The 24236-nt window shown below is 60.0% G+C and overlaps 1 protein-coding gene across 1 annotated transcript in view; it reads left to right on the top strand.

The window, feature by feature from the left end:
• The window catches only part of TMEM185A (transmembrane protein 185A), a 33678-nt gene extending 21400 nt beyond the window's left edge, over positions 1-12278 (top strand). Inside the window, exons 3-7 of the mRNA XM_021079890.1 lie at positions 913-1120; positions 5599-5682; positions 8669-8845; positions 9357-9480; positions 10642-12278. Coding sequence (XP_020935549.1) covers positions 913-1120; positions 5599-5682; positions 8669-8845; positions 9357-9480; positions 10642-10886 — 838 coding nt within the window. The 3' untranslated portion in view covers positions 10887-12278. The remainder of the gene's footprint in view (positions 1-912; positions 1121-5598; positions 5683-8668; positions 8846-9356; positions 9481-10641) is intronic.

The following is a 24236-nucleotide window of genomic DNA, read 5'->3' as shown; positions in this document are numbered from 1 at the left end:
CAGTGTCAGCATCGTCCAGTGGGACAGTGTTGGCTTCTCTAGAAATAACCCGCTGGCCTCATCTGGTCTGTGTCCTAAGCTCAGGTGTATTTATCACCGACATGGCACGTCACAAACGTTCGTGTATGTTTTGAATGCAACACCATTGGCCTTGCAAAGGCATTGTTACGCATTTTCCTGATTAGTGACCTTACCGTTTTTCAATTGTTAACCTCTTAAGTCCATGCATGATCCTTTAAACAGCTTATACTGACTTAAGAACCGTTTTAATGGCTCGTCTTTAATGGGCATCTGCAGATGTCAATTCACCCTAGTGGAGAGGAAAATAAAAAGTCATTCATGATTTTTTTTGCATTTTAAAATAGCTTCTAACAACTGTTACTATATTTTCTTGAAATATAACCCACACGTGTTCGTAGCACTAGAGTCAGTGTTGTAGTATTGCATGAAATGTGGCTGACGTGGTTTTTAATTCATCGAGAGATGAGGATCACGAGATTTAAGGGATAGTTGTCAGTTTTTAGCAGTAGAAGCACTCAGCTTAAATCATCTTGGACGCAGCTGCATTTAAGGTTATGAACAAAAGTGGTTTTGTGCAGTGTCAGGAAACAGTGCCTCTGCCTGTTGCTCCTGACACTATCTTCACACGGCTCAAAGTTTAAGTCTCGTTTGGTCGTAAATGTTCATTTCTTGCTGCGTAGTAGGTCTTGGATGTTTGAAAGATTGCCTCTTAAAGGTTAGCTTAGCTTTTTCTACCTGATTTGCCTTCCCCTTTTGTCAGATTTACAAATACAATCCATGTATCCACTTAAGCGGGTGTTTGCCCTGAGCCGCTGGCTTGTCGCAGAGACTCTGAACTGAGGGTCTTCCTCTTCCTCTTCCTCTTCTTCTTCTTCTTCTGTCCGTCTTTAGAGCAGAAGGAGAAACCTGTGTGGAGTTCAAGGCCATGCTGATCGCCGTGGGCATCCACCTGCTCCTGCTGATGTTCGAAGTGCTGGTCTGTGACCGGATCGAGAGAGGCAGCCACTTCTGGCTCCTGGTCTTCATGCCGCTCTTCTTCGTCTCCCCGGTGTCCGTGGCAGCTTGCGTTTGGGGCTTTCGGCACGACAGGTCACTGGAGGTGAGATGTCATCCGTCGAAGAAAGTTTTCCCAAGCCCAGGGTCTGGCCGGTTCCTGTGGGGCAGACTTCCTGTCCCCCGTGAGGAAGCGGGGCACCCCGAACCCTGGATCACGGTGTGCGAGGCGACAGATGACGCCGGCACTAGTCGTGTGTCTCTCTGTTGACCCAGAACACTGGGTTTTCAGCCAGGCCACGGGCGAAACCCGGAGGGGGAGCGCCCGCAGAGGGAGGGCGATGGAGCGGGGCTCCGGGGGGACAGGCCCCGAGCGCCAGGAGTGGGGAGCAGGTTCCTCCGCCCGCTCTCGGCCTCCCTGCACCTGCCCCTCGGGCTCCTTGCCGGTGGTTTGGACTTGCCTGCGCCGCGGCGGGAGAGGGAAACAGGTCTGCACAGACTCCTCTGAGGCCCTCGCTGCCCCTGGCGCTTTGTCGCCCGCCCCCCTCCACATGGGGCCTCCCTCCCGGGGCGGGCCTGTCCCCCTCCTCCTTCGGACCCTCTCCGCTCCTGGTTCCTTGAGCATTTTGCTCGCGAACTGAGGATACACGCTCTCGCCGGTAGCTGTGGTCTCTCCTCTGGAAGGAAAAGCAGAACAGCAGCAGCAGAAGCCCCGCAGCCCCGCGTCTGGCTCTTGCGCCCCTTCCTTCTGTTCACACAGGGGCCCCCGGAAGCAGTGCTCTCGTGACTCCATGCCCTGTGGCCTCGTCTGGGGGGCCTCTTCTTTCGTTTTGTTTTTTGTCTTTTTAGGGCTGCACCCGTGGCACTTGGAGGTTCCCAGGCTTGGGGTCCAATCAGAGCTGCAGCCGTCGGCCTACACCACAGCCACAGCCACGCGGGATCTGAGCCACGTCTGCGACCTACACCACAGCTCACGGCAAGGCTGGATCCTTAACCCACTGAGCAAGGTCGAGGATCGACCCCAAGACCTCATAGTTCCTAGTCAGATTCGTTTCCACTGAGCCACAACGGGAACTCCCCAGGGGGCCTCCTCAACACTCCTCCTGCCCGGCAGCTGGCCCCTCTCCTCCTGGCACTCCCGGTCCCTTGGCACAGTGCCTCGGCCGAATCCTCCTTCCTCCGTCTACTCCTCACAAGTCGCTATTCCTTAGGATTCTGGTATTTTCTGTCGTCACTGTGCACACTGCCTCTGAATGGCCTCGTTCACACTTCCTGCCAACACTGCCACTTAGGTGCTGTCACGTCCTAGAGTCACATTTCTCACCTCACATTTCCCCACAGGCTCCTGCCCTCTGATCTAACTCGCCCAGATCTGTATGCCCAGTATTAGGTAAAGGCACCCTTCCCACTCAGTCTGCCCACCTTTCCTGCTGCCTCTGTTGCTTTGCATTTTTTCCTGTGATCTGAGCAAATGAAGGAAAAGCAAGCTTTAAAAAAATCATTTGAACAAACTTGCTGAGAGCAGACACTGGAGATGTGCGCACTCAGGGTCAGTGGTTCCCAGTGGGGCATGGGTGCGCTCTTGGCCTTTTGGGCAGGAAATGTCGTGAACAGGACTGTCCCGTGCCTTTCGGGACGCTTCTCCCTGACCTCTGCCCACGAAACACGAGTGGAGCTGTCCACCAAGTTGCCGTGACCCCCAGCAATGCCCCTGCACATTGCCTAGCTCCCCGTTGGGCGAGTCGCATGGCCCAGGTTGCAGAGCGCTGAGAAAGTGCTGTCGAGACTGCTGGCTGAGGGCTGAGGAGGAGGTTTAAGAAAGCAAAACACTTGGAACTTGGTGTCTTAGAAAGTAAAAGCACATACAGGGGCTAGGCTCACACTGGGCAGGAAAGTGTATTTTCCTGATGCAAAGTTTACGTCGTTCATATGGCCACACTCTTGGCAGTCCACCTACGAGAAGAAACAGCGTGCCAGGAGTTGAGCTCCTCCGGAGAATAGGCTCACCCAGAGCCGTGAAGGAGGAGTCCGGACTTGCCAGGGTGCCCTTTGCAGGTGGGGAAGGGGATGGTGTGTTTTAGGCAGAGGGCAGCACGCTTAGGAAGACATAGAGGCACAAGAAATCTGTCACACTGAAGAGACCCGTGGCTCAGATATGACTGGAGCACAGATTTGCAAGATGCAGAGAGTCCTAGGTATGGAATGTGGATGGCACCATGATGTGATCGGAATGACTCGATGCCATCAAGCTGCGCACCTAAAGAGGCTTAGAATGGTTTTACAGGATGTGTATCTTTCCACAATAAAAAAATACCTGGAGGAGTTCCCACTGTGGCTCAGTGGGTTAAGAACCTGACTAGTGTCCATGAGGTTGCGGGTTCGATCCCTGGCCTCGCTCAGTGGGTTCAGGATCCGGCATTGCTGTGCGCTTTGGTGTGGGTTGCAGACACAGCTCGGATCCTGCGTTGCTGTGGCTCTGGCGTTGGCCAGCGGCTGCAGCTCGAATTCAACCCCTCGCCTGGGAACCTCCATATGCCATGGGTGCGGCCCCAAAAAGACAAATTAAAAATGCCTGGGACATGAAGTGTAAAGCAGGGAGTTGGGGAGAAGGGGGCTGCACAGAGGGATTGGGCTGAGGAAGGGCCAGATGCTCAGTCTTCGAGGCCCTGGCCGAGCTGCCCCAGGGCACAATTGTGAGTTCACGGGGGCACCTTGGGATATTGGACATTTTCAGGGCAAAGCAGTGCTTCCTGACCTCTGTGGGGGTCCTCTATGAACTACAACTCCAGGGAGTTTCCAGATTTATAATTGGGTCTCACCACACCCCTTCTGCTGCTGTCAGGGAGGAGCTAGGTTCTTGGCGGTCGCTGTGGTGAGAAGGTAGGACGCTGCCGAAATGCATCTGGAGGACAGGGGCCGGGGGTGGAAGTGTCTTGTGGCACGTGCAGTAGCCAGCAGGCATGCTCGGCCCACTAGGAGCCACTTGTCGTTACTTAATGAAAAACACTTTGACTTACTGTGCGGTGTTTTTTTATGTGGCTACGTAGACAGAGATACTCACTTTAGATCTAGTGACTTAGATCAGTGGAAGCCTCGGGTGTTTCTCGGCCCACAGGCCTCTGAAAGAATTGCTGACTCCTTCAATGCCCTGTGAACTGGGAGCTCGGGGGCAGCTCTGGGCCGGGTCAGGCGGCCTGTGACTTCCCTCCTGTAGGCGGAGGTGAGCCGTGGAGGAGCAGTGAGCGCTGGGGCCAGAAGGCAGGCAGCCTGCGGGCCGTTGGGGAGCCAAGGGCCTGCACGACTGGAGGCTGGGAGGCTAGTCGGGACGCTGTGGGAGCAGGGTTGCGAGTTGGGGCACCTGAGTAGGCAACGGTCGTCAGCCTGGAGACCCGCTAGCCATTCTAGAGAAGTCTGCATGGTGCGGCCCGGAGAGTCAGGCCGCTGTGGTGCCTTCTGGTGGGAAGGGAGGCTGTGGGACAGGTGCAGGGGTCATGAACTCGGGAGGGATCGGCTTCATCTGAAGTGCCTCAGGGCCGGGACTGAGGTGGAGACGGGTTCAGAAGCCCCGGGGCCGGCTGTGGAGGCCACGCCTCCGCCCCGCCCCCAGGGCGGAGCTTGTGTGTTTCTGCCTGGGCGCCTCTAGCGGGAAGAGAGGGCTGAGTTTAAGGCTTTGGGGAGCAGGGCCACTTAAGGGGAGGAAGAGGCAACCGAAAGGGGCAAAGGGACGTGTCAGAGACAGGAGGGTGGCGACTGCGGGCTGGGGTCCCCGGAGGGAGAAGGCGTGGCCAGAAGGCCGGACGCTGCCGAGAGGCCGGAGGGTGCGAACCGAAGTGGTCTGCCGCTGCAGAGGATATTGGGACAGTCTCTGGAGGGTCGTGGGGTGGGAGACCAGGTCCCAGTGGATGGAGCTTAGAGTGGCGGGCAAGGCCATAGGGACTTAAGCGTCCATGGTGGCTCACCAAGCTTGAAGGAAAGGGAAAGAGAGAGCTAGGGCCAGGAGGGGGTGCCGGACCAGGGGAGGGGTGGGTTCATTTGGTCTTGGGGTTATTTGTGTTTAATGGGAATGGGTGGGACACGTTTCTGTGCTTCTCGGAAGAATCATTAGAGGGGCGGGGTTAAAGATGCAGTGAAGAATCCATAATTGATGTCTTGATGGGACAGGGTTCGAGAGGAGCCAGAAAAGAAGGATGGGGATGCGAGGCTGAGTCCCGGGTACGAGAAGGTAGTTGAGGGCTGATTAGGAACAGAGATGTTTGTGTTGTAGGTGCAGGAAGGAAGCTTGGGGAGTCCACCATGGACGGCCTCCATACAGATCGAGAACCTGGAAACAAGGTCAGGGCCTGGACGAGGGTAAAGGGCCGAGCAGCCACTGAACAGAGGGGACGAGGCAGAAGGCCAGGGCCAGGTTTCTCCTTGGCACAGCACTGCTTCATTCCTCTGGTGCTAAAAAATCAGGAGGCCCCAAGAGCGACAGGGTAAAACTTTTGCTGCGTTGTGATTTGCATTGCCTTTCAGTGTGTTAACCCTGTAATTGCAGTACTGAATACAACCATTCTTTTAACTGATTCTTCTCTTCCCTTTCAGTTAGAAATCCTGTGTTCTGTCAACATTCTCCAGTTTATATTCATTGCCTTAAGACTGGACAAGATCATCCACTGGCCCTGGCTTGTATGTAACTTTTTACATCCTTAAGAAAACTTTTTATTTTAAAAGTCATTCATGTTCATTGTAGAAATCTCGGAAAAAGACAGACGAGCAGAGGTGACATAATAAGAACCACCCATAATCCCCTGGGAGATAACGTGGTCAGTGTTTTTCTTCCCTTAGTTGAGGGTTCATTGCCTCCTAAAGATGATTGAGATCATACTGCATATATAATTGGATATCCGGCTTTTTTGTTCTAATGTTGTGTCATAAGCATTTTTCCATGTCAATAAAAGGTCTTTATAAACGTAACTTTTAAGTTTAATTGATGCAAAATATTCATCAAATACATTTACCAAACCCTCCCCTCCTTTCTGAATATTGAAGTTGTTACCAGTGTTTTATGGCTATAAATCATGCTGTAGCATATATTTTTGTGCATAAAAATCTTTGCCTATTTTTTTCATTGTTTTCTTAGGAAAGACTCCAGAAACAGTATTACTGGGCCAGAGGGTGGGAACTTTTTGAGGTTTTCAAATGCAAACTGCACTGCCAACTCCCTTTTCAAAAAAGCTGCACCAGTTTACACTGCTGCCAGGGGTGAAGTCTGAGTCATGCTAGTGACCTCTGGCTTCCATGAACGGTTGTTTGGTTAAAATGGATTGTGCACGGAGAGAAGAACGGCAGGCTACAAATTAGAGAATGCGGTACTGTTTCCGCTAGTAACACATGGAAAGATGAGAGACAAGGCAGAAGGGTTACAACGCCTCTGGGAGGTGAGGCCATGCCAGGGTTTGGGGTCCCCCCACCGCCCCCGCTGCTTGATGCATACTTTTGCACACAAGGCGTTTTCTGTCATGAACACGGTTTACCATTTTTTAAAAAAAAAAAAAAGGTTAAAAATATAGTAAAAAAAAATATTCATTTGGCAACAAGGAAGACAATAAAGGCACATAAGTCACCTCTATTTTGAATAAAGACGAGACTCCTCAGTTCTGCCTTTAATAAAACGTTTGTAATACAAATTATTGTTCAGACACCCATCTTATACCTTCAGGGTGCTGTCCCTGGAGGATGATAACTGGGTTCAAAGCCTCCTGTTGTGCCAGGGAGGAAACAGATCTCGCTAAGACTGAAATCTTAGCCTAAGGCACAATCAGGGAAAAAAAAAAGATGCGGGCTTGTGCGTGTTTCCTCCAGATGAACAGAGGACTTTGTCCAGCCCCAGTCCTGCGCAAGTCCAGCGTACGAAGCTTATGAGTCTGTGACTGCGCATATAGCCCCACGGTGTTCAAGAGAGACCAAGGCGGGCCGGCCGCTGGCATCCCACCCACCAGGGCCAGGTTGCTAAGCGAGTCTGACCACGGAAGTGCTTTCGGAGGAGGAGCTGTCCAGAGACTCTACGGGAAAAGCTCCAGTCAGGAATTCCACGTTACTCAGGAGGATGAAAAGTCATAAACCAACGCAAGCCTAGGTCTGAAAACAAAATACAAAACCAAATAACTGTTAGAAGAAAACACACGAGAAAATCTTTGGGGCCTGGAGCCAGGTGAGGAGTTCCTGAAAATGACACCAACAACATGGCCATAAAAGAGGCTCGACATTAAAATGAAATTAATGAGAAGACAGGCCACAGACTAGGAGGAAATATTTGCAAAGCATGTGTCTGACTGGGGACATGTATTGAAAATATCGAAAGAACCCTCAAAACTCTAAAAACTAAGCAACCTAATTTTAAAATTGACAAAAGACTTGAACAGACCATTCACAAAGAAGATAGACATGTGGCAAATGCGCACAGGAAGAGGACATCCTTAGCCATTAGGGGAAAGCAAATAAATCCCAGGACGAGGTGCTGCCACACGCTCAGCAAGTGGGCAAAAATAAGAACCACTACACCAAGTGCTGGGGCGGACCTGAGGGACCAGGACGCTGCCCGTGGCTGCTAGAAACGCCAAATTGGAAGACACTCTGGCAGGTAACTTGGCAGTTTCTTACAAAGTTAAACATGCAGTTGCCTTGTGACCTCGCACTGCCAATCCTGAGTGTTGCCCCCGGGAGAAGTGTAAATGTACAGCCACACAAAAGCCTGGGCGCAGATGTTTGTAGCAACTTTATTTGTGATAGCCCAGAGCGGGAAGGCACCCGGAGCTTCCTTGGTGACCGCTTCAACAGGCCGGGGTGCCTCCGTCCCGGGCAGCACGGCGCAGCGATGGGAAGGAACAACCTGTGGATGCTCGCAGCCACCTGGCCGGATCTCGGAGACGTTCTGCCGAGGGGGAGGAGGCGGTCTCGGAAGGGGCTGTGCCGCACGAGCCCACCGACGGCGCGTTCTTGAAGAGACAGCAGTGCAGTGATGTTGGGCAGAGTGGCGGCTGCCCGCGGTGGGGGCGGGTGACCCAGGGACGGACGAGCACCAGGCTGTCTGGCGGGTGAGGAGGGAGCTGCACATTGGCACATGGGTGCTGAAAAGTCATGGACCTGGACACCGGCGCAGAACAGTCAGCGTCACTGTGCATAGCACCAGACGGCGGACAATGGCTCCATTGGGCGGGCGGGGGGGGGGGGTGCAGAGGGAGAGGAGGTGGCACGGGAGGCGCGGTCAGGCCCCAGGACTCATCCTGGGGGCTTATGCGGGGCTGAGACAAGGTCTTCCTGGGATACCGGCCACAGAGCCGCCTGGGCCGGGCGGCCGGGACCAGCGAGCGGGGGGCCTGGGCCGCCTCGGGCTGGGGAGATGCGCATGAAGAGGGCCTGTCCCGGGGAGCTGGGCGGCCGTGGGGCCCAGAGGCTGGCAGGGCCCTGGGCGGGCCAAGCGCGCTCCTCCCTTAGCACGAGCGGCTGCCAGGCGCGCCACCCCAGAGCAGGCAGTGGCCCCCGCGGTGAACATGGCGGCGCCCTCTGGCCTGCGTGTCCCCGTGGGTGCCTGGCACTGATCCTCAGCGCAGAGAGGGCAGCAAGGAGCGGGCTCGGGCTCTCCTCAGAGGCCCCTCTCTCCTCCTGGCCTCAGGTGGTGTGCGTCCCCCTGTGGATTCTCATGTCCTTCCTGTGCCTGGTGGTCCTCTACTACATCGTGTGGTCCGTCCTCTTCCTGCGCTCCATGGACGTGCTCGCAGAGCAGCGGCGGACGCACATCACGATGGCGCTGAGCTGGATGACCATCGTCGTGCCTCTCCTTACTTTCGAGGTGAGCTTCTCCCGAACGCTCCTCGAGGCCCTGCAGCCCGCGCCTCCCCAGGACAGCCCCCGCTCCCTGGGGATCCCCGTGAGCCACGCCTTGAGAGCACGCCGACAGGGGACAGCGGGTCTGGGGGTGCGCGGTGAGCGGCGTACCTATGGAGCATCTGCACGTGTCCGTTTGTCTCCTCCTGGAAGGAGGGAGTCGGATGTGGTGGGTGTGTATTCACGTCCTGAGGGGGAATCAGAGCGCGCAGGGTGACTCCCCAGAAAAGACAGCACGGAGAGTTTCCCATAGCGACCCTGATGTTGGAAATTCTCTAAGTGGATGGATTTTGCTGGGTCCCGAAGGGAGAGAGGACAGCTCATCTCGTCCTTCCCCCAGAGGAGAGGCTTTCTGTGGCCTCCTGGGCAGCGAACGTCCGTTCTGGGACCTGACACGGGAGGGGCCGTCTGGCCTCAGGCAGGGCCTCTTTTCAGATGCGCCGTCAGCAGCGTCTCGACTGTTTCTCTTCCTTTAGATCCTGCTGGTGCACAAGCTGGACGGCCACAATGCATTCTCTTGTATCCCGATCTTCGTCCCCCTGTGGCTTTCCTTGATCACCCTGATGGCAACCACGTTCGGCCAGAAAGGCGGAAACCACTGTATGTACTTAACAGTTCAGAAGGCCTTGAAATGCGCGTGGGCACATGTGTGTCCGTGTGCCTGTCTTCTCTGTGTGTGTACGCACGTGCGTGTGTGGCCCTGCTGTATGAAAAGACAGGCCTAAGGGCCCCCATTAAGGAGGTTGCACGGGGAAGCTGGGGCTCGAGAAGGCCCAGCGTCTTCCAAGGGGAGGGCACCCTGGCAGCCTTGCTTACACTGCCCTGCACTACAGCCTCCCCAGCGGGGCCTGCTGCCGTTTGAGGAAGGACCGACCGGGGCAGGTGGTCTCTCTGAGCCCTGTCCCCTCCCCTGCAACACAGGGACCAGTGTACCTCCTTCCCAGGGGCTCCTGAGGCGTAGGTGAAAAATCTCCATCATTTTTAAGACCCTGGGAGTCCTCCCGGCGTCAGCTTCCTTCTCGCTCCCCCTGTGTCACTCTGGATGTCACCAAGTCCTGTTGGTGGCATGGGGCTCCCTGTCCTCCTCTCCAGCTGGGCCCCATGCCAAAGTCCTTTTCCTCACTGGCCTTTGAGCTCCTCCGTGTGTAGCCCCTGAGCATGCGCTTCTGGAAGCTAATGGGATGGGGTCCTGCCCCAGAAGAGCCAGCACAGATGGGAGGAGCTTTCAGGGGACCCCATGCACTCAGGCCCCCTGCTGACCCGGGCCAACACATGCCCGCCCGCTTCCCGGATTCCAGCGGGAAACAGAAATCCTTTGCTTGGATGGTGTTCTCTGTCACACAGGAGTTTCTCCAGGCCGGGAACATTGGAGGATGGCGGCGGAGTCTAGACTCCGCAGGTATCTGAGACTCACTGGAGCAGTAGGTCTCAAAGTGGTGGCCCCATCAGGAGCTGCGGACTGCCCCCCCCACCCCGTTTCCCATTTCCCATAGGGAGGTCTGGGCTGGGCCAAGGTCACGTTGCTAACAAGGCCCTGGGGAGCCGTCTGGGTCGCCGCCGGCCCAGGAAGCGCATCTGCAGAACCACAGAGCTCCGGCTCCTCCTGCCGCACTCAGCTGGTGGAGGCCTGGCTCGGGCTTCATCCTCAGACTTGGGGAGGAAGCGCTTCAGTGCTCGAGTAAAAGCTCTCCTTAGGAAAGGAGAGGAACCTGCAGTTCAGTGGAGGCTGGTGTCTGAGAAAGTGCATTTCTTCCTTTTCAGGGTGGTTTGGTATCCGCAAGGACTTCTGTCAGTTTCTGCTTGAAGTCTTCCCGTTTTTGCGAGAGTACGGAAACATTTCCTACGACCTGCACCATGAAGAGAATGAGGAAACCGAAGAAACGCCGGTTCCAGAACCTCCGAAGATCGCTCCTATGTTTCGAAAGAAGGCCAGGGTAGTTATCACCCAGAGCCCTGGAAAGTATGTCCTGCCGCCTCCCAAGCTAAATATCGAGATGCCAGATTAGACGCCCCTTCCCGGGACAGATGGTGAGCGGCCCTGGCCCAGCGCTCCCTCCTGCCTTCCCTCTGCCTGTCCGCTCACCCCGCCCGGAACTGGGGCTGGAGCTGGGTCTCCGGCCACGTCCATCTCATGCCTTGTTTGCACTCAATGCCTCCCGTGACTCACCGCAACGGGGCACGCAGGTGGCAGGTGACTGGCACACGCAGTGTGGTGTGGGGCGTGTGGCAGCGGATGTGGGTCTGCGGCGGGGGGCGCGGGTGGGAAGGGGAAGGCGATTCCCCTGGGCAGGCGCCCGAGGAGCTGGCACGGATCCACCTGGGATGGCCAATTAGGCCAGAGAAGCAGGGTCTACGCGGCTGGTATTATTCAAAAGTGTTACTTCAAGGTGTATCTTTAGACCAGGCCGGCCTCGCCGCGCGGATGCTCCCGTTGTGGCGTGGTCGGTGGGAGCCGTGGCCACGCCTCTGGCCGACGAGCGGGGGCGCTCCGCCAGGCTGCTTGTGCTCCTGCCGTGGACGTAGGTTCTCTCGGGCATGCCGACCGCAGTTTTTAATGGCCCCGTTGGCGAGCCCTTTCTAATGGAGTGACTCCGTGCCTGTATAGTATTTATACAAATATTTTAGCATTGTAATATACCGTGTTAAATCCTAGTTCTGTACAGTATATTCTGTTAAAGTATTTTTTTACAAGCTTGTACTGGAGACTTACACGTTCTGTTGCAGAAGTAGACGCCAGTGGCACATCTGCCCTGCCCATTGGGGTGCCACCCCTTCGTGGGACATTGCCATGACCCCTGAAATTTCTCCATCTACCTAGTAGCTGCTACTGCCAGAACAGCCACAATAAGCAAGACATGGTTTATGCTTTTTCTAGCATTCTGGGAATATTGGCTTTGCAGCAAACTGCAAAGCACGACTGGAGACTGAACACCAGGACTAGAAACAGCAAGCAGCGTGTGTGTTGAGCTCCGGGGCTTTTTCTCTGCCCCCAGTGAGAAGGTTTCTGGCTGGGCACACGCTTTTAGCTCGGAGTGCTGTTGCTCCAAGAGCCGGGGCTGCAGCCTTGGAGCAGAGGAAGAAAGCAGATGCCCTAGGGGAAGAGCCTTCTGCCTGGGAACGAGGAGGCCGGCCTGTAAAGAGGGTGCGAGGAGCATCGACGTTCGCACCCCGGAGTGGAGCCAAGGGAGAAGCGGGCAGCTGCTACAGTGTCCCCGTGGAGCGGCACTGGCAGCCACTGTGTACAGCCCCGCAGCCTGGCACCGGCCTGCGGCTGCCTGTCAATCTAAAAGGGATGATGCAGTGGTGTAGCCTTTCCTGCTTGGTGTGTAACAAATGTAGCTCCATCCACTGTTTTTGCTCCCTACAGCAGCTCAATAAACTGGTTCCTCATTTTCCAAGTGCACTGTGTGAGTCTTGCTGTAGATGTGGCCCGGGGGCCCAGGGGGTGGGGGAGCATGTGTAAGGGCTCTCTAGGTGCAGCCTGGACATGAGTGTGGGGAGGGAAGAGGGGGGCATGGCTGGGGAGTGCATGCCACCCTCATTACAGCTCAGCAGGTGCCTGGGGCTGCTCTCGGCTCCCAGACTGTCTACGACAGAACGCAGCTTTCCGCTGGGCCTGAGGCACCGACCCGTCCCGTCGGCGCTGTGCACCGCTCACGGCTCCGGAAAACACCGCGGTTTCTGTGCCGCGTGCCCTAGCTGTCTCTAAGACACTTCAGCCGGGGGGCGTCCATGGTTTGCAGCCATCGGGCAGGAAGCACACCCCTTGCTGGTGATGGAAGGAGTCCCACTGGTGCCCAAAGGCCAGCGGTGGATCGGTTCTTCGCGCCGCAGCGCTCAGACTTGCTGTGTGACCCCTCGCCCTTCTCCGGAACCGCAGGAGCTCTGAGGAAAGTGTCGGGAACCGTGGCCCCTGCTGGGCGTTCCTCGAGGTCTCAGGACCTGGGGAAGCACGTGCTCTAGGAATATGCAGTTACCCGCGGGAGGCAGCGGAGGCTCCAGGCGAGCCACGCAGCAGGGGGACGGCGGGGCTGCGGGGCCAGCCTCGGCCTCTCCTGGCCCGGCCCTGGCTCTCCCCACTGGGCCGGGCACTGGGGTTTGCAGGCCCGTGACGGTGCAGAGGCAGTGGGGGTGGGGGACGGTGGAAACCCGAGCTGGACGTGGCCTGGTGCCGGGAAGCACGGCTGCTGTTCGCGGCCGTCGAGGCCCGTGGCCTCGGAGGGCAGCTCGGACCTCGTCGGCCCGACGTCCGGCCGTGTGCATCTGCCTGGCCCCGGAGCTGCAGGACGAGAAGGCCGGGCCCGGTGTGCAGCAGCAGCGCTCGGGCTGCGGCGTCGCACCCGTGCACGAGTGTCCCCGGGCCTCTGCAGGGACCGGGCGTGGCACGGCATGCTGACACGCGGACCCGCCCGTGTGGCCCCTGGCCCCTTGTTAGGTCACTGGGTGATGTCAGCGCCCCGAGCAACCATCCCTTTATGACAGGCCGAGAGGCATTGTGAGCCCGGGGTGCTGCTGGCCACCCTGCAGTGTCCCGGCCGCCCGAAGGTGGGACACACGGCCTCTGCGCATGGCTGGAGACGAGGAGGGCCCCGCGGCCGGCCGGCCGCCTCTTCCTCCCGCCACAGGCGCCCCGGCCCTCGGCTCGGCGAGCTGGGCTCCCCCGGAGGCCGAGGCCGAGGCCGGGCTGGCGCTGGGCCCTCCGGGGCCGGCCGGGCGCCCGGACCTCAGGCTGCTCCTCGAGGAGGCTGCTTTCCAGGCTCTGATGGAAGAGCCTTTGTTCAGGAGGCCGCCCGCCGTCGGCAGGGCCCCGTCCCAGGGGGAGGCCAGCCTGCTGTCCCTCCCCTTCCCCGAGAAGCTGTGGAGGATCGTCAGCAGTGAGGAGTTCACGTCCATCTGGTGGGACGAGGACGGGGCCTGCATAGGCATCAACGAGAAGCTGTTCCAGAAGGAGGTCTTGGAGCGGGCCGGCCGGGCCAAGGTCTTCCAGACGGACTCCATCAAGAGTTTCGCCCGCCAGCTCAACCTCTACGGGTTCAGTAAAACGCGGCAGGACGTGCACACGTCCGTCTGCCAGACCAGCTTCCTCCACGAGGGGAGGCCCATCTCCATCCTCAGCAAGGTACAGGGGAGGGGGGCCTCGGGGGGCCTCGGGGGGCCGGGGGGGGGACAAGCCCAGGGCCGGCCTGCAGCGGAGCCAGGCCGGGCGTGGCGGGAGAGCTGGGAGGCAGCTGCAGGCAGGGACCGGCGGGGTGGCTGGGGCGGGCGCTGCTGCGGGTGCCCAGGGCGCAGAGGACCAGGGCCGGAGGCTTCTGGGTTTCTGCCTTGGGTTTCTCCGGGGTTTGCATCGCTGCGGGAGGGGGAGGGTGCTGGGGCCTCCCTCTCCCCGGTGAGCCTTTCGCAAGCCACCAAGGCAGGTGGCACGTGTCCCCAGCTGCAGGGCGCTTGCAGCTCCGCCCCTCTGGGGAAGGAGAGGACCTGGAAGCGCCCGGCCTGCGTGTCCCCCAGCTTGGGGACGAGCAGCCTCCGAGGCGGGGGGCGGGGAGGTGTGCGCACCGCGAGGGCCCCAGCCCCGGGCTGGAAGGGAAGGGGGGCTTTCCTGGGCAGCAGCAGGTCCGGTCTGGCCCTGGGAAGTGCTGGCCCAGAGCAGCGTGCGAAGCCCACGGAAGGGGGCTCGCGCGCGCAGGTGGAAGGCGTGCCTGCCGAGGTCAGGGGGCGCCGGGGACTCCCAGCAAGGGGGCCTGGTGTGGCCACCTGACGGGCCCTGCCAAAGCCACCGTGCCTTTCTACCTCCAGTCCGCAAACTCCCAGGCCCTGCCCTGGGCCTCGTGCCCCGTGTCCTGAGTGGCCGCGGTCAGGCATTTCCCGAGGGCGAGGCAGGGGCGAGAACGGCAGCGTGCACGATGGAAAGGCTGGTGCACAGCTTCTCCTCGGGACCTTGGCCTTCGCTCGGTCTCCAGAGAGGCCTGGGGGCGGGGGTGAGAGCGCGGGGGCCCCGCGAGGTGGCCGTCGAGGCCGCCGCCGCCACCGTCCTGTGACTGGGGCTTGCTTTCTTTGTCTGCACACGGTGCACCTCAGATCCAGTATTACCGCAGCCCCTGGTTTAAGAGGGACTGCCCGCAGCTGCTGAGGAGGATGAAGAGGAGAGTGGGCGTGAAATCGACCTCGCGCCAGGAGGGCGGCAGGCCGGCGGCCCCGGCCCCGGCCTTTCCCGTGATGGAGCCACCAGGCGGCCTCGCCCTCTCTGCAGAGCCCAGGCAGGAGCCCCACCATCTCGCCGGCCTGGCCCCGACGCCCTCTGTGCCCCCGGCCTCTCTGGGGAGCGATCCCCACGCGGTGCCCGACCTGCCGGCCACCATGCAGGACAAGGGCACCCAGACGTGCGAGCCCTTCGTCCCCGTCCTGGCCCAGGTGGCCTGGCCTGTCGAGTTCCCCTGGCTCTGTGTCACTGTGCCTCCCACCCAGGTGGCTCCTTACGGGTCCCTGGTGGGCCCGGCGGCCGTGCCGCCCCAGCTGCTCAGCCTGCCCCCTGAGCTGCTTCCTCTTTGTGCCCCCTGGGCACCTGTCGCGGCGGCCAGACCCGCCGCCTGCCCGCAGGAGATCCCCCAACCCCCAAGCCCCTTCCACGACTGCCCTGGCCACTGGGGTTTCCCAGGACACCTGCCACCTCGGGCCGGGCCCCCAGAAGAGCACCCATAGAGGCGCTCCTGCGGTCAGAGCACGGGCAGGGCAATAAAGAGCACCCTGGCACCACGAGTGGTTGTCTGCTCCCAACGAGGGTTCAGAGCCTCTGTGCTGGGGCGCTGGGCGCTTGCGGTCCCCTCGGGTGTCTCTGTGTGGCGGGGCGGGGAAGAAGGCCTGGGGCACCCCTCCCACCCCAAGGGCCTCGAGCCGCCTGTAGACACTTGGCGACCGGACATGTGCCTCCGCTCCTGACAGAAGACCCTGGAAGGGCTCCGCGAGGACGAGAACGCAGCGAGGGCACGGGCTGGTGCCAGGACACTGTGTCCCTGGGGTCCTCCCTCTACAGATGAGCGGGGTCAGGCCTCGGCTCCTCCTGCCGAGCCCGCGCAGGTGCCCTTCCGTCCTGTCCTCAGACGCACAGCCGTGGAGGTGGCCGTCCCTGCCGGAGGCCTGCGTGTCCAGGGCGCGGCCACTCGCTGGTGTCTGCACGGCAGGGTGACTGTGGCTTTCCCTGCAGGGCCTGGGTCCGGTGACACGTTTCTGGTCTCTCCTCCTTCCCTGGCTGAGCTCAGCACCCCGAGGCTGTCACGTGGCGGGCCCTCTGGCGGCTGCGCCCCGGAGCCCGGGGTGCCTGTGCTCGGGGACGGGCCTCTCGAAAGAGCGATGGTCTCAGGCAGCACAGGCAGCGAAGCCCAGGCGCTTCCCGTGGAGCCCAGGGGGCGCAGACGCCGCCCGCGGGGCCCGAGACCGGGGCGGAGGGCGTGCCCGCGGCAGCCCCCGGAACCGAAAGTCGGGGCCCGGGGTCCGCTTTGGCGGCCGCAGCCGAGGCCCCGAGGGGGCCGCGGGGGACATGAGCGCTGGGACCCTGGAGGCCGCAGACCTGGCCCGAGGCCCCGGCCCAGCTGCTGGCTCCCTGTCCCCGGGTGCAGGGGGACCTGGGGCCCCCGCCCGCCTTCAGGGCAAGGAGCCCCTTTCTCTCCTCCTCGGCGGGGACTCCCCAGTGCCTCCTGGCCTGGAATCCCGCTGCCCAGATGCTGCCCTGGACGTTTTGTGTTTGCTCTTTAGGGCCACGCCCGCGGCCCCTGGACGGTCCCGGGCTGGGGGTTGGATCCGGGCTGCAGCTGCCGGCCTCCACAACACAAACTCCGGGACAGGCTGCTAGTGAAAAACCACTTTCCCCCACACCTCAGCCCGTGTGGACCTGGCTTTCGTGGCAGTCTCTAGAGAAAGGGGCCGATGTGCAGACGTGTGATATCAACGGAGCTGCTTTGCACACGCTTTACAAAATCTCGGCAGCCTGACCTCAGTGAGAGGCCGGTTCCACGTGTGACTCCAGCCACCCGGTCGCTTCCAGAGGTTGAACTCGCTGTCTGGGTGGGGCCTGACACCGGCTGCCCCGGCGACCTCCTGGCTGGGGCAGTGGCAGCCCCTGTGCTCCCCCAGCACTGCCCAGAGTGGGAAGGGCCTTCCCACGCTGGCCCGGGACAGCCCGGCAGAGGCTCGAGAGCCTCCCGGGCTCGGGCCGCCAGAGGAGAGGCCAGGCTGGCCCTGGATGCTCCTTCCGCTCCCAGGCTGTCCAGGGACGGTGGGTGTCCGGGACAGGGAAATGCCATTCAACCACCAAGGGTGGCAGAGAGAGGGGCCGTGACAAGGGCTCAGGGTACCGAAGGGTGACCTGTGGGGCCTGAAGGGGCAGGGCCAGCCGATGTGGGCAACCAGTTTGCCCAAGCTCCACCCTGCTCTGGCTCGGGCCACACCCACCCGAGAGCTCCCTCTCTACCCCAAGGCGCTCACCCTTTCCTGGACTTGCTCGGTGGGACTCGGGGGGGCGGGGGGCGTCTCCCCACTGTGCTTGTGGTCACTGCGGCTCCCAGACGATCATTCTAGGTGAGGGCCGTGTCCTGATTTGCCAGTGGCCCCACTGGGAACATAGGGCCACCCAGACAGCAGAGGCTCAGTGAAAGCCTGGGAATGAATGAGCCAGTGAGCAGAGGTCTCAGGAATGCAGATGCCTCGTCTCCTGCTTTCCTCAATAACCAACAGAGAGCCCGCTGCACGTGGACATTTCACTTTCACCCAACGACAGACGAGAGCATAGGAAGTAACACTTGGAGCTCCCGTCGTGGCTCAGCAGTTAGCCGCCCAACCAGTATCCATGACGACGCGGGTTCGATCCCTGGCCTCGCTCAGCGGGTTAAGGGTCCTGCATTGCCTTGAGCTGTGGTGGAGGTCGCAGACGAGGCGCGGAGCCCGTGTTGCTGGGGCTGTGGTGTAGGCCAGCGGCTGCAGCGCCGACTGGACCCCTCGCCTGGGAACCTCCCTGTGCCATGGCAGTGGCCCTAAAAAGACGAAAGCAACATAAATAAAAAGAAATGACACTTAACTGCTTTGAAGTCTTTTAATGCTGCAAATCATGCTCCCTCTCTACGACGGCTAAGCACTTCCGCATTTCCAAAACCATTCTCATTGCACGTCCTCTTGCTCGGGATCACAAAATAAAATGGGACATTTCCCAATCTCTCTGACAAAAGAGCACATGTCTCACTCTAGAACTGGGTAAGGACAACTACGGGGGAGAGCAAGGTCACTCACGACCTTGGACACTCCTTCTAGTAAGAGATCATCATTGGAAACACAACTGAGGGAAACAGGGCTGAACACCCACGGGCTCACAAAGAAACGGCACCCAAGGCTGCCCCACGCCGTGTGCCCCCCTCGCCCGGCCCCCGCTCCTTGGCAGGCTGACTGCTCGCTCTTCAAACACAGAGCGAAGGCTCCGCCTCCCTTCCCGGCCCGCAGGACAAGCTGCGGGCCGGGGGCCTGCAAGGAGCCTGGGCGCCCCTCGGGCTCAGGGCCCCTCTTCCTCCTCGCTCACGGCCTCCTCAGCTGGGGATGGGCAGGACCTGGAACCCCTCCCACGAACGCCAAACAGATGCTCCAGGACTTGCAACCTGCTGGTCTCCGCGTGGGCCCGGGGACCCCAGAGGAACTCGTAGCGGGCGGGGTCGCTGTGGGGCACCTGGCGGTACTCCAGGTACCCCTCCTGCACACACGCCTGGGTGAGGAGCGCCCTGGGCTCCCCATAGATGCAGTGCTCGCTCCCCACACACAGCCCCAGACTGCCCAGGGCTCCCCAGACCACCTCCTCGGGGGCGCGGTCCCCCTGCAGGAGGATCACGCCCAGGACGATCACCAGGAGGCCGGTCTTGGGCAGGCTCAGCTCGTGACCGCTCAGCACCCCATCCCAGGTGAGGCCCAGGATGGGGACCAGGGCGTAGGTGTGCTCGCCGGGGTCCACCTCCTTCACATCCAAGCCAAAGACCAGCAGCATGCACTCGGAGGCGCGGCGCAGGACGTCGGGGAAGCGGTCCTGGGCATCTCCGAGGACCACGCTCAGCATCTCTGCCTTGGTGATGGGCTCCTTGGTGCAATACTTGAGGAGCAGGAACCCCACCAGGTCAGCCACCTTCTGCTGCAGTGGGCCGAGCTCGGGGGCAGCAGCTTGCTCCTGGTCGGGCCAGGGACCCGGGCTCTCACCATCTTGGCTGCTGGAAGCATCATCCTCGGATTCGCTCCAGGGCGGGGGCGAGGGCCAGACACCTCGAGGGGTCAGGGGGGACTGGGGGGCCCAGCCTCAGCGCCCCCAGCCAGGGGCCCAGGAACAGGGCCGAGGAGGAAGAGGAGACGGAGGAGGGGGAGCTCGAGGGGGAGGCAGGCTCTTCCTCACCCCAAAACAGCAGGGCCTCCGTCAGGCTGTGGGCCTCTGCCGGGTCCTCGAGTTCCTTCTGCATCTTGCAGAGCTCTTTCCGCTGAAACGGAGGCATGAGGACGGGGCCGGACAGCTGAAAGGAATGTGGGCAGGTGACAGATGAGGGCCCTGGGCCTGGGACAGAGGGAGGGGGAGGGGCCCGGGCTGAGCACCGCAGCCACCTCCCTACACCTCTCCTCCTTAGGGGGGTCTCTTGGGCCTCACAGGGGCCATCCTCCTGGGCGGCCTGTCCCCTGTGACCCTGAAGGGGGACGCAAGGTGGCTCCTCAGGGTGCAGCCGGCTCAGCGTGTGGATCTGGGGTCCCTGGGGATGGGGTGACTTGGCCTTGTGGGGTCCCCTCTGCTCTGGGATGGGGAGCCCCCGGGTCCACACTCGGGGCCCACACCTCACCTGGATGCCTGGCACGGCCTGGGCCTCCTGCTCTGTGACACGAGGATGCGGGCCTCACACCTGGGCCTTCACCTCCGGTTCCTGGAGACGCTGTAAGAGGAATGGAGGGGCACCGCGGGTGTAGACCGTGGCACAGCCCGGGGCCCTCAGTGCTGGTAGGAGGGGTGGGTGGGACTCTGGGAGGCCCCCCAGTCCCGGGTGGGTGGTCTCCCCCCGACCCCCCGGGCTCAGGCAGCTGCTCCCTTTCCCCCCAGCCCGGCCGGGATCCTCCCCGCGGCTGGTCTGAGGGAAACTCCTCGAAAGCCATTCCTTGCAAGGAATGGAAGCGGGTGACGGGCCCCACATCTGGCCTGACCTCTGCTGACCCGGACTGCCCCCTGGCCGGGGCATTGGCACCCCCAGGACCTGGCAGGAGGGGGGGCTCCCTGCCCGGGCTCCTGAGGGTGGGGCAGGGGCGGCCGCGGCCGTGGGTCCCAGCTCTGCGGGAGCAGGGACCTGCAGTCTTCCCTCGGGTCCTCCCTCACTGCCAGAGGGAGCCCGGCCCACCCTCTGCCCACCAGCAGCCTCCTGGCGGGCAACCCGGACCCTCACCTGGTCCAAGTGCAAGGCTGCCATCAGGGGGTGGCACCCGAAACCCAGGAGCAGAGTGATGGCAGGGGCCGAGAGGGGGCCCCTCGGGCTGGGATCCAGGGCCCCACCCTCCCCCAGGGTCTCCACCGAAAATCCCCGTGGGTCCTGGGCTGGCCCGTCTCCACCTGAGGAACCGCTCCTGCCCCCAGGTCCCCATCGCGCGCGCTGAGACCAGAAGTGCAAGTCGGGGCACCCCACGTGAGCTCCTCCTGCCTGGGCATCCCCGCCCCCCGGCAGCGCGGGCTTCTCAGAGGTCCCCTCTGACCTGGGCTCCAGGGTCCCCTCAGTCCTCCCTCAGGGTACCGACCTTGACTCGGGCAGCACGTGGCAGGCCTGGGGCCCTTTCGCGGCCCACCTGAGGGTGCCCCGCCTCCTCGCGCCTGAGACGCGGTCCCCAGGCTCTCGGAGACCCGGATGTCCGGGAGTCGGGACACGGGGCCACGTGCTCACCCCGCCCTGCGGCCTCCCCAGGGCCCACTCTGGTCTGGGGTCCCGGGTCCCCTCCGTCCTCCCTCCGGGATCGCCCCTTTGCCCCCTGGAGGCCCCGCCCCTCCTGGAACCAGGTCCCCAGACGCTCTGAGACCCGGAAGTCAGGACACGCGGCCACGAGCTCACCCCGCCCTGCGGCCTCCACAGGGCCCTCTCTGGTCTGGGGTCCCGGGTCCCCTCCGTCCTCCTCCGGGATTGTCCCCTCTGCCCCCTGGAGGCGCTGCCCCTGCTGGTACCAGGTCCCCAGATGCTCTGAGACCCGGATGTCAGGACACGCGGCCACGTGCTCATCCCACACGCGGCTCCCAGGGCCACCTGCGGGCGGGGGCTTCTCTGGGACACCCCCACCCCAATTTTGGGGTCCAGGCCCCCATCAGGGTTCTCACCTTGACCTAGGCACCACGGGACCCTCCCCTCTGCCCCCTGGAGGCCCCGCCCCTCTTGGTACCAGGTCCCCAGATGCTCTGAGACCCGGAAGTCAGGACACGCGGCCACGTGCTCATCCCGCCCGCGGCTCCCAGGGCCACCTGCGGGCGGGGGCTTCTCTGGTACACCCCAACCCCCGTTTGGGGCTCCAGGCTCCCTTCTCGCCCCCCGCCCCTCCCCTTGCCTCCCCTCAGGCCCGGTGCCCCTCCCTCTGCCCACAGGAGCTTCCTGCCCCTGAGACCCAGGCCCTGCCCCTCCGCGTCCCCTTGAGGTGGAACTGGGGGGGCACCCACCCTGGCCAGCCCCGCGGGGGTCTCCCAGCGCAGAGAGGATCCTGTGGGGCCTTGGTCCTCCGTTGCCTCCCAGGGGGCCGGCCTTCCTCTCGGCCGACCTGGACCCTCCCCCAGACCCAGGCCCGCACCCTCCTCAGACCTCCCAGCCAGCAGTCAGGGGAATCACCTGGGGACAGCAAGCCCCGGGGTCCCCAGGGCTGCATCTTCCGGACCCCCTGGGCACGAGGCACGCCCCCCCCACATACTGCCAAGTACTCACGGCCAAGGGTCCGAGCGCGGCTCCCGCCTCCCCGCGGAGATGCTGGCTGGGAGAAGCTCGCTCGCTGTGCGCTCGGAGCCTCTGCCCCCTGCACCCCGGGCCCAGAAAGGCTCTGCACCCAGACCCCCTGCTGGATGGGAGCTGCAGCGCCCCCGACGTGGGGAGGGCCAGAGAAGACACACGCCTCCCAGCGGCGCCTCTCCACCCGCCCGCTCCACGGTGGAAACATTTTGTTCGAAAAGACTCCTTGTCTGCGCAGAGGAGGCTGAGCCGCGGCCGTCGGGCAGGGCCCGCGCTTCTGACGTGAGCGAACCGCTCGCAGGTCAGAGCACGGAGCCTCATTCTCTGCAGCCTCAGGCAGCCTCCCAGGGACACTGTGCTTCTGGCCGAGTTTCCCAAGGCGTGACCAAGTCCTCCGCGGCCTGATTCCCTCTGAGGCCGGACGCTCCCCCCTCCCTCGGTCTGGTCCAGCCCCGCGCTGCTGTGTGTGGAAGTGGGCCGTTTCCAAGGGGCCTGTCCTCAGCCACTACCGTGACTTCACGGGTGATGAGCACAAGCTCTGCTGCCCTCAGTCGCCCCCTCCTTCCTCCTGTCCCCACCCTGCCCTGCGGCCTGAGCAGCTGGCTCCCAGTTTCCACCAGGGAGCAGAGGCAGAAGTTGGAACTTCTCCCCTCCCCGTCCTGTCACCTGCTCTATGCAGGCTACCCGTCGATACAGATGTGGCGTCGGCGTTTAGATAGACAGATAGAAACATGCAGAGAGAGATACAGATATGTATTAATACATATTAATACAGTACAGAGAGATAATACATACAGGTAGATATACAGATATAATGCGGGTATGTATATACATATATACACACACAGATATGAGTGTACAGATAGATATACAGATATCTAAAAATAGATGTCTGGGTATATATGCAGCTATTAATATATATGTACAGATAGCCATAGATATGTGTCAGGCATGTAGATATATATATGCAGAAAGATATATGGAAAGATATGCAGATATATATCTATATAAACACATAGATATGCAGATAGATATATATGTACAGATAGATACACAGATATATATGCAGGTATTAACATATATACAGATGTATATGGAGGTAGATATAGATATGGGTTAGGGAGTTTTTAGGGAGTTTTGGGTCTTTTTTGGCTTTTTTTTTTTTTTAGGGCTGCACCCGTGGCCTATGGAAGTTTCCAGGCCAGAAGTCTAATGGGAGCTACAGCTGCCGGCCTACACCACAGCCACAGCAATGTGGGATCCAAGCCACATCTGTGGCCTGCACCACAGCTCACGGCAATGCCAAATCCTTAATGCACAGAGCAAGGCCAGGGATCAGACCCGCAACCTCATGATTCCTAGTCAGCTTCGTTTCCGCTGCGCCACCACGGAAACTCCATTTTGATATATAGAGATATAAATATAAATTTATATGTATACACAGAAAGATATATGGATATATGCATATACATAGCTATAGAAACACACGTATATGCATATATATAAGATCGATATACAGATAGATAGGCAGTGTTCATATGTATACAGATATATGTCTATACAGATTAGATATGGATTAGGCACTTAGCAGGATATGTACAGAGAGATAAATGGATAGATATACAGGTACATACCTATAAAACATATAGGTATGCAGATATATAAGCAGATATAGATATACAGATCTACACGTATATAAAAAGATATATGTACGGAGAGACTTACAGATAGCTATAGATATGGGTTAGGCATTCAGTCTCCCTTCTATATTTCTCCAGGGTTTATTTTGAGAACAAAAGACAGAAGGTCAAGATGGACTATCATCCTGACAGATCAATTTATAGCAGTAATTCCGTCATATCGTAAAAAAAAAAAAAAAAGTATCGACCTGCTCCCCGGATTCTGTTCCCCAGCAAAGCACACACGGGTCTACTTGATTTACTGGGAATCTCTTTAACCCGAGTCTCCCACTAAACTTGTGTAATGCCTCCATGCAGACTACATGTACATAACATTTTTGGTTCTTGTGCTTCTTCTCAGGTATCTTTTAAAGTGTATTGCACTTTTGAATCGAGTCACTTCCTGTTACCTGTTCTGAATAGTGCCTGCTTTGCCGGGCAAGGCTCTCGATTTGGCCGTGGAGACCTTCCAGCCACTGGCTTTCTGAAGTCTCTTGTTCATTGGACTGCTCCATGGCCCATTCCTTTGAAGCTGCTGGGCAGGTGATCCTGTTGTGACCCCAAGTAGTCACTCTTTTCGGCATAGGCCCTTCTTAGTTCTTCTGCCGTCCGTGGCTCCGGCTTTCTGTTTCGGCGCAGCCTCAAAAACCAGAGGTGACAGCGTTTTCCTGGGCTTTGGCCCTCGTGAGAATGCTCCTAGTATTTCACAGTGTTGGCT

Source organism: Sus scrofa, chromosome X, assembly GCF_000003025.6.
Source record: "Sus scrofa isolate TJ Tabasco breed Duroc chromosome X, Sscrofa11.1, whole genome shotgun sequence".
In the NCBI taxonomy this organism is placed as follows: Eukaryota; Metazoa; Chordata; class Mammalia; order Artiodactyla; family Suidae; genus Sus; species Sus scrofa.
The sequence above is the reverse complement of the archived record's forward strand: the minus strand, read 5'-3'. Positions and strand labels throughout refer to the sequence as shown.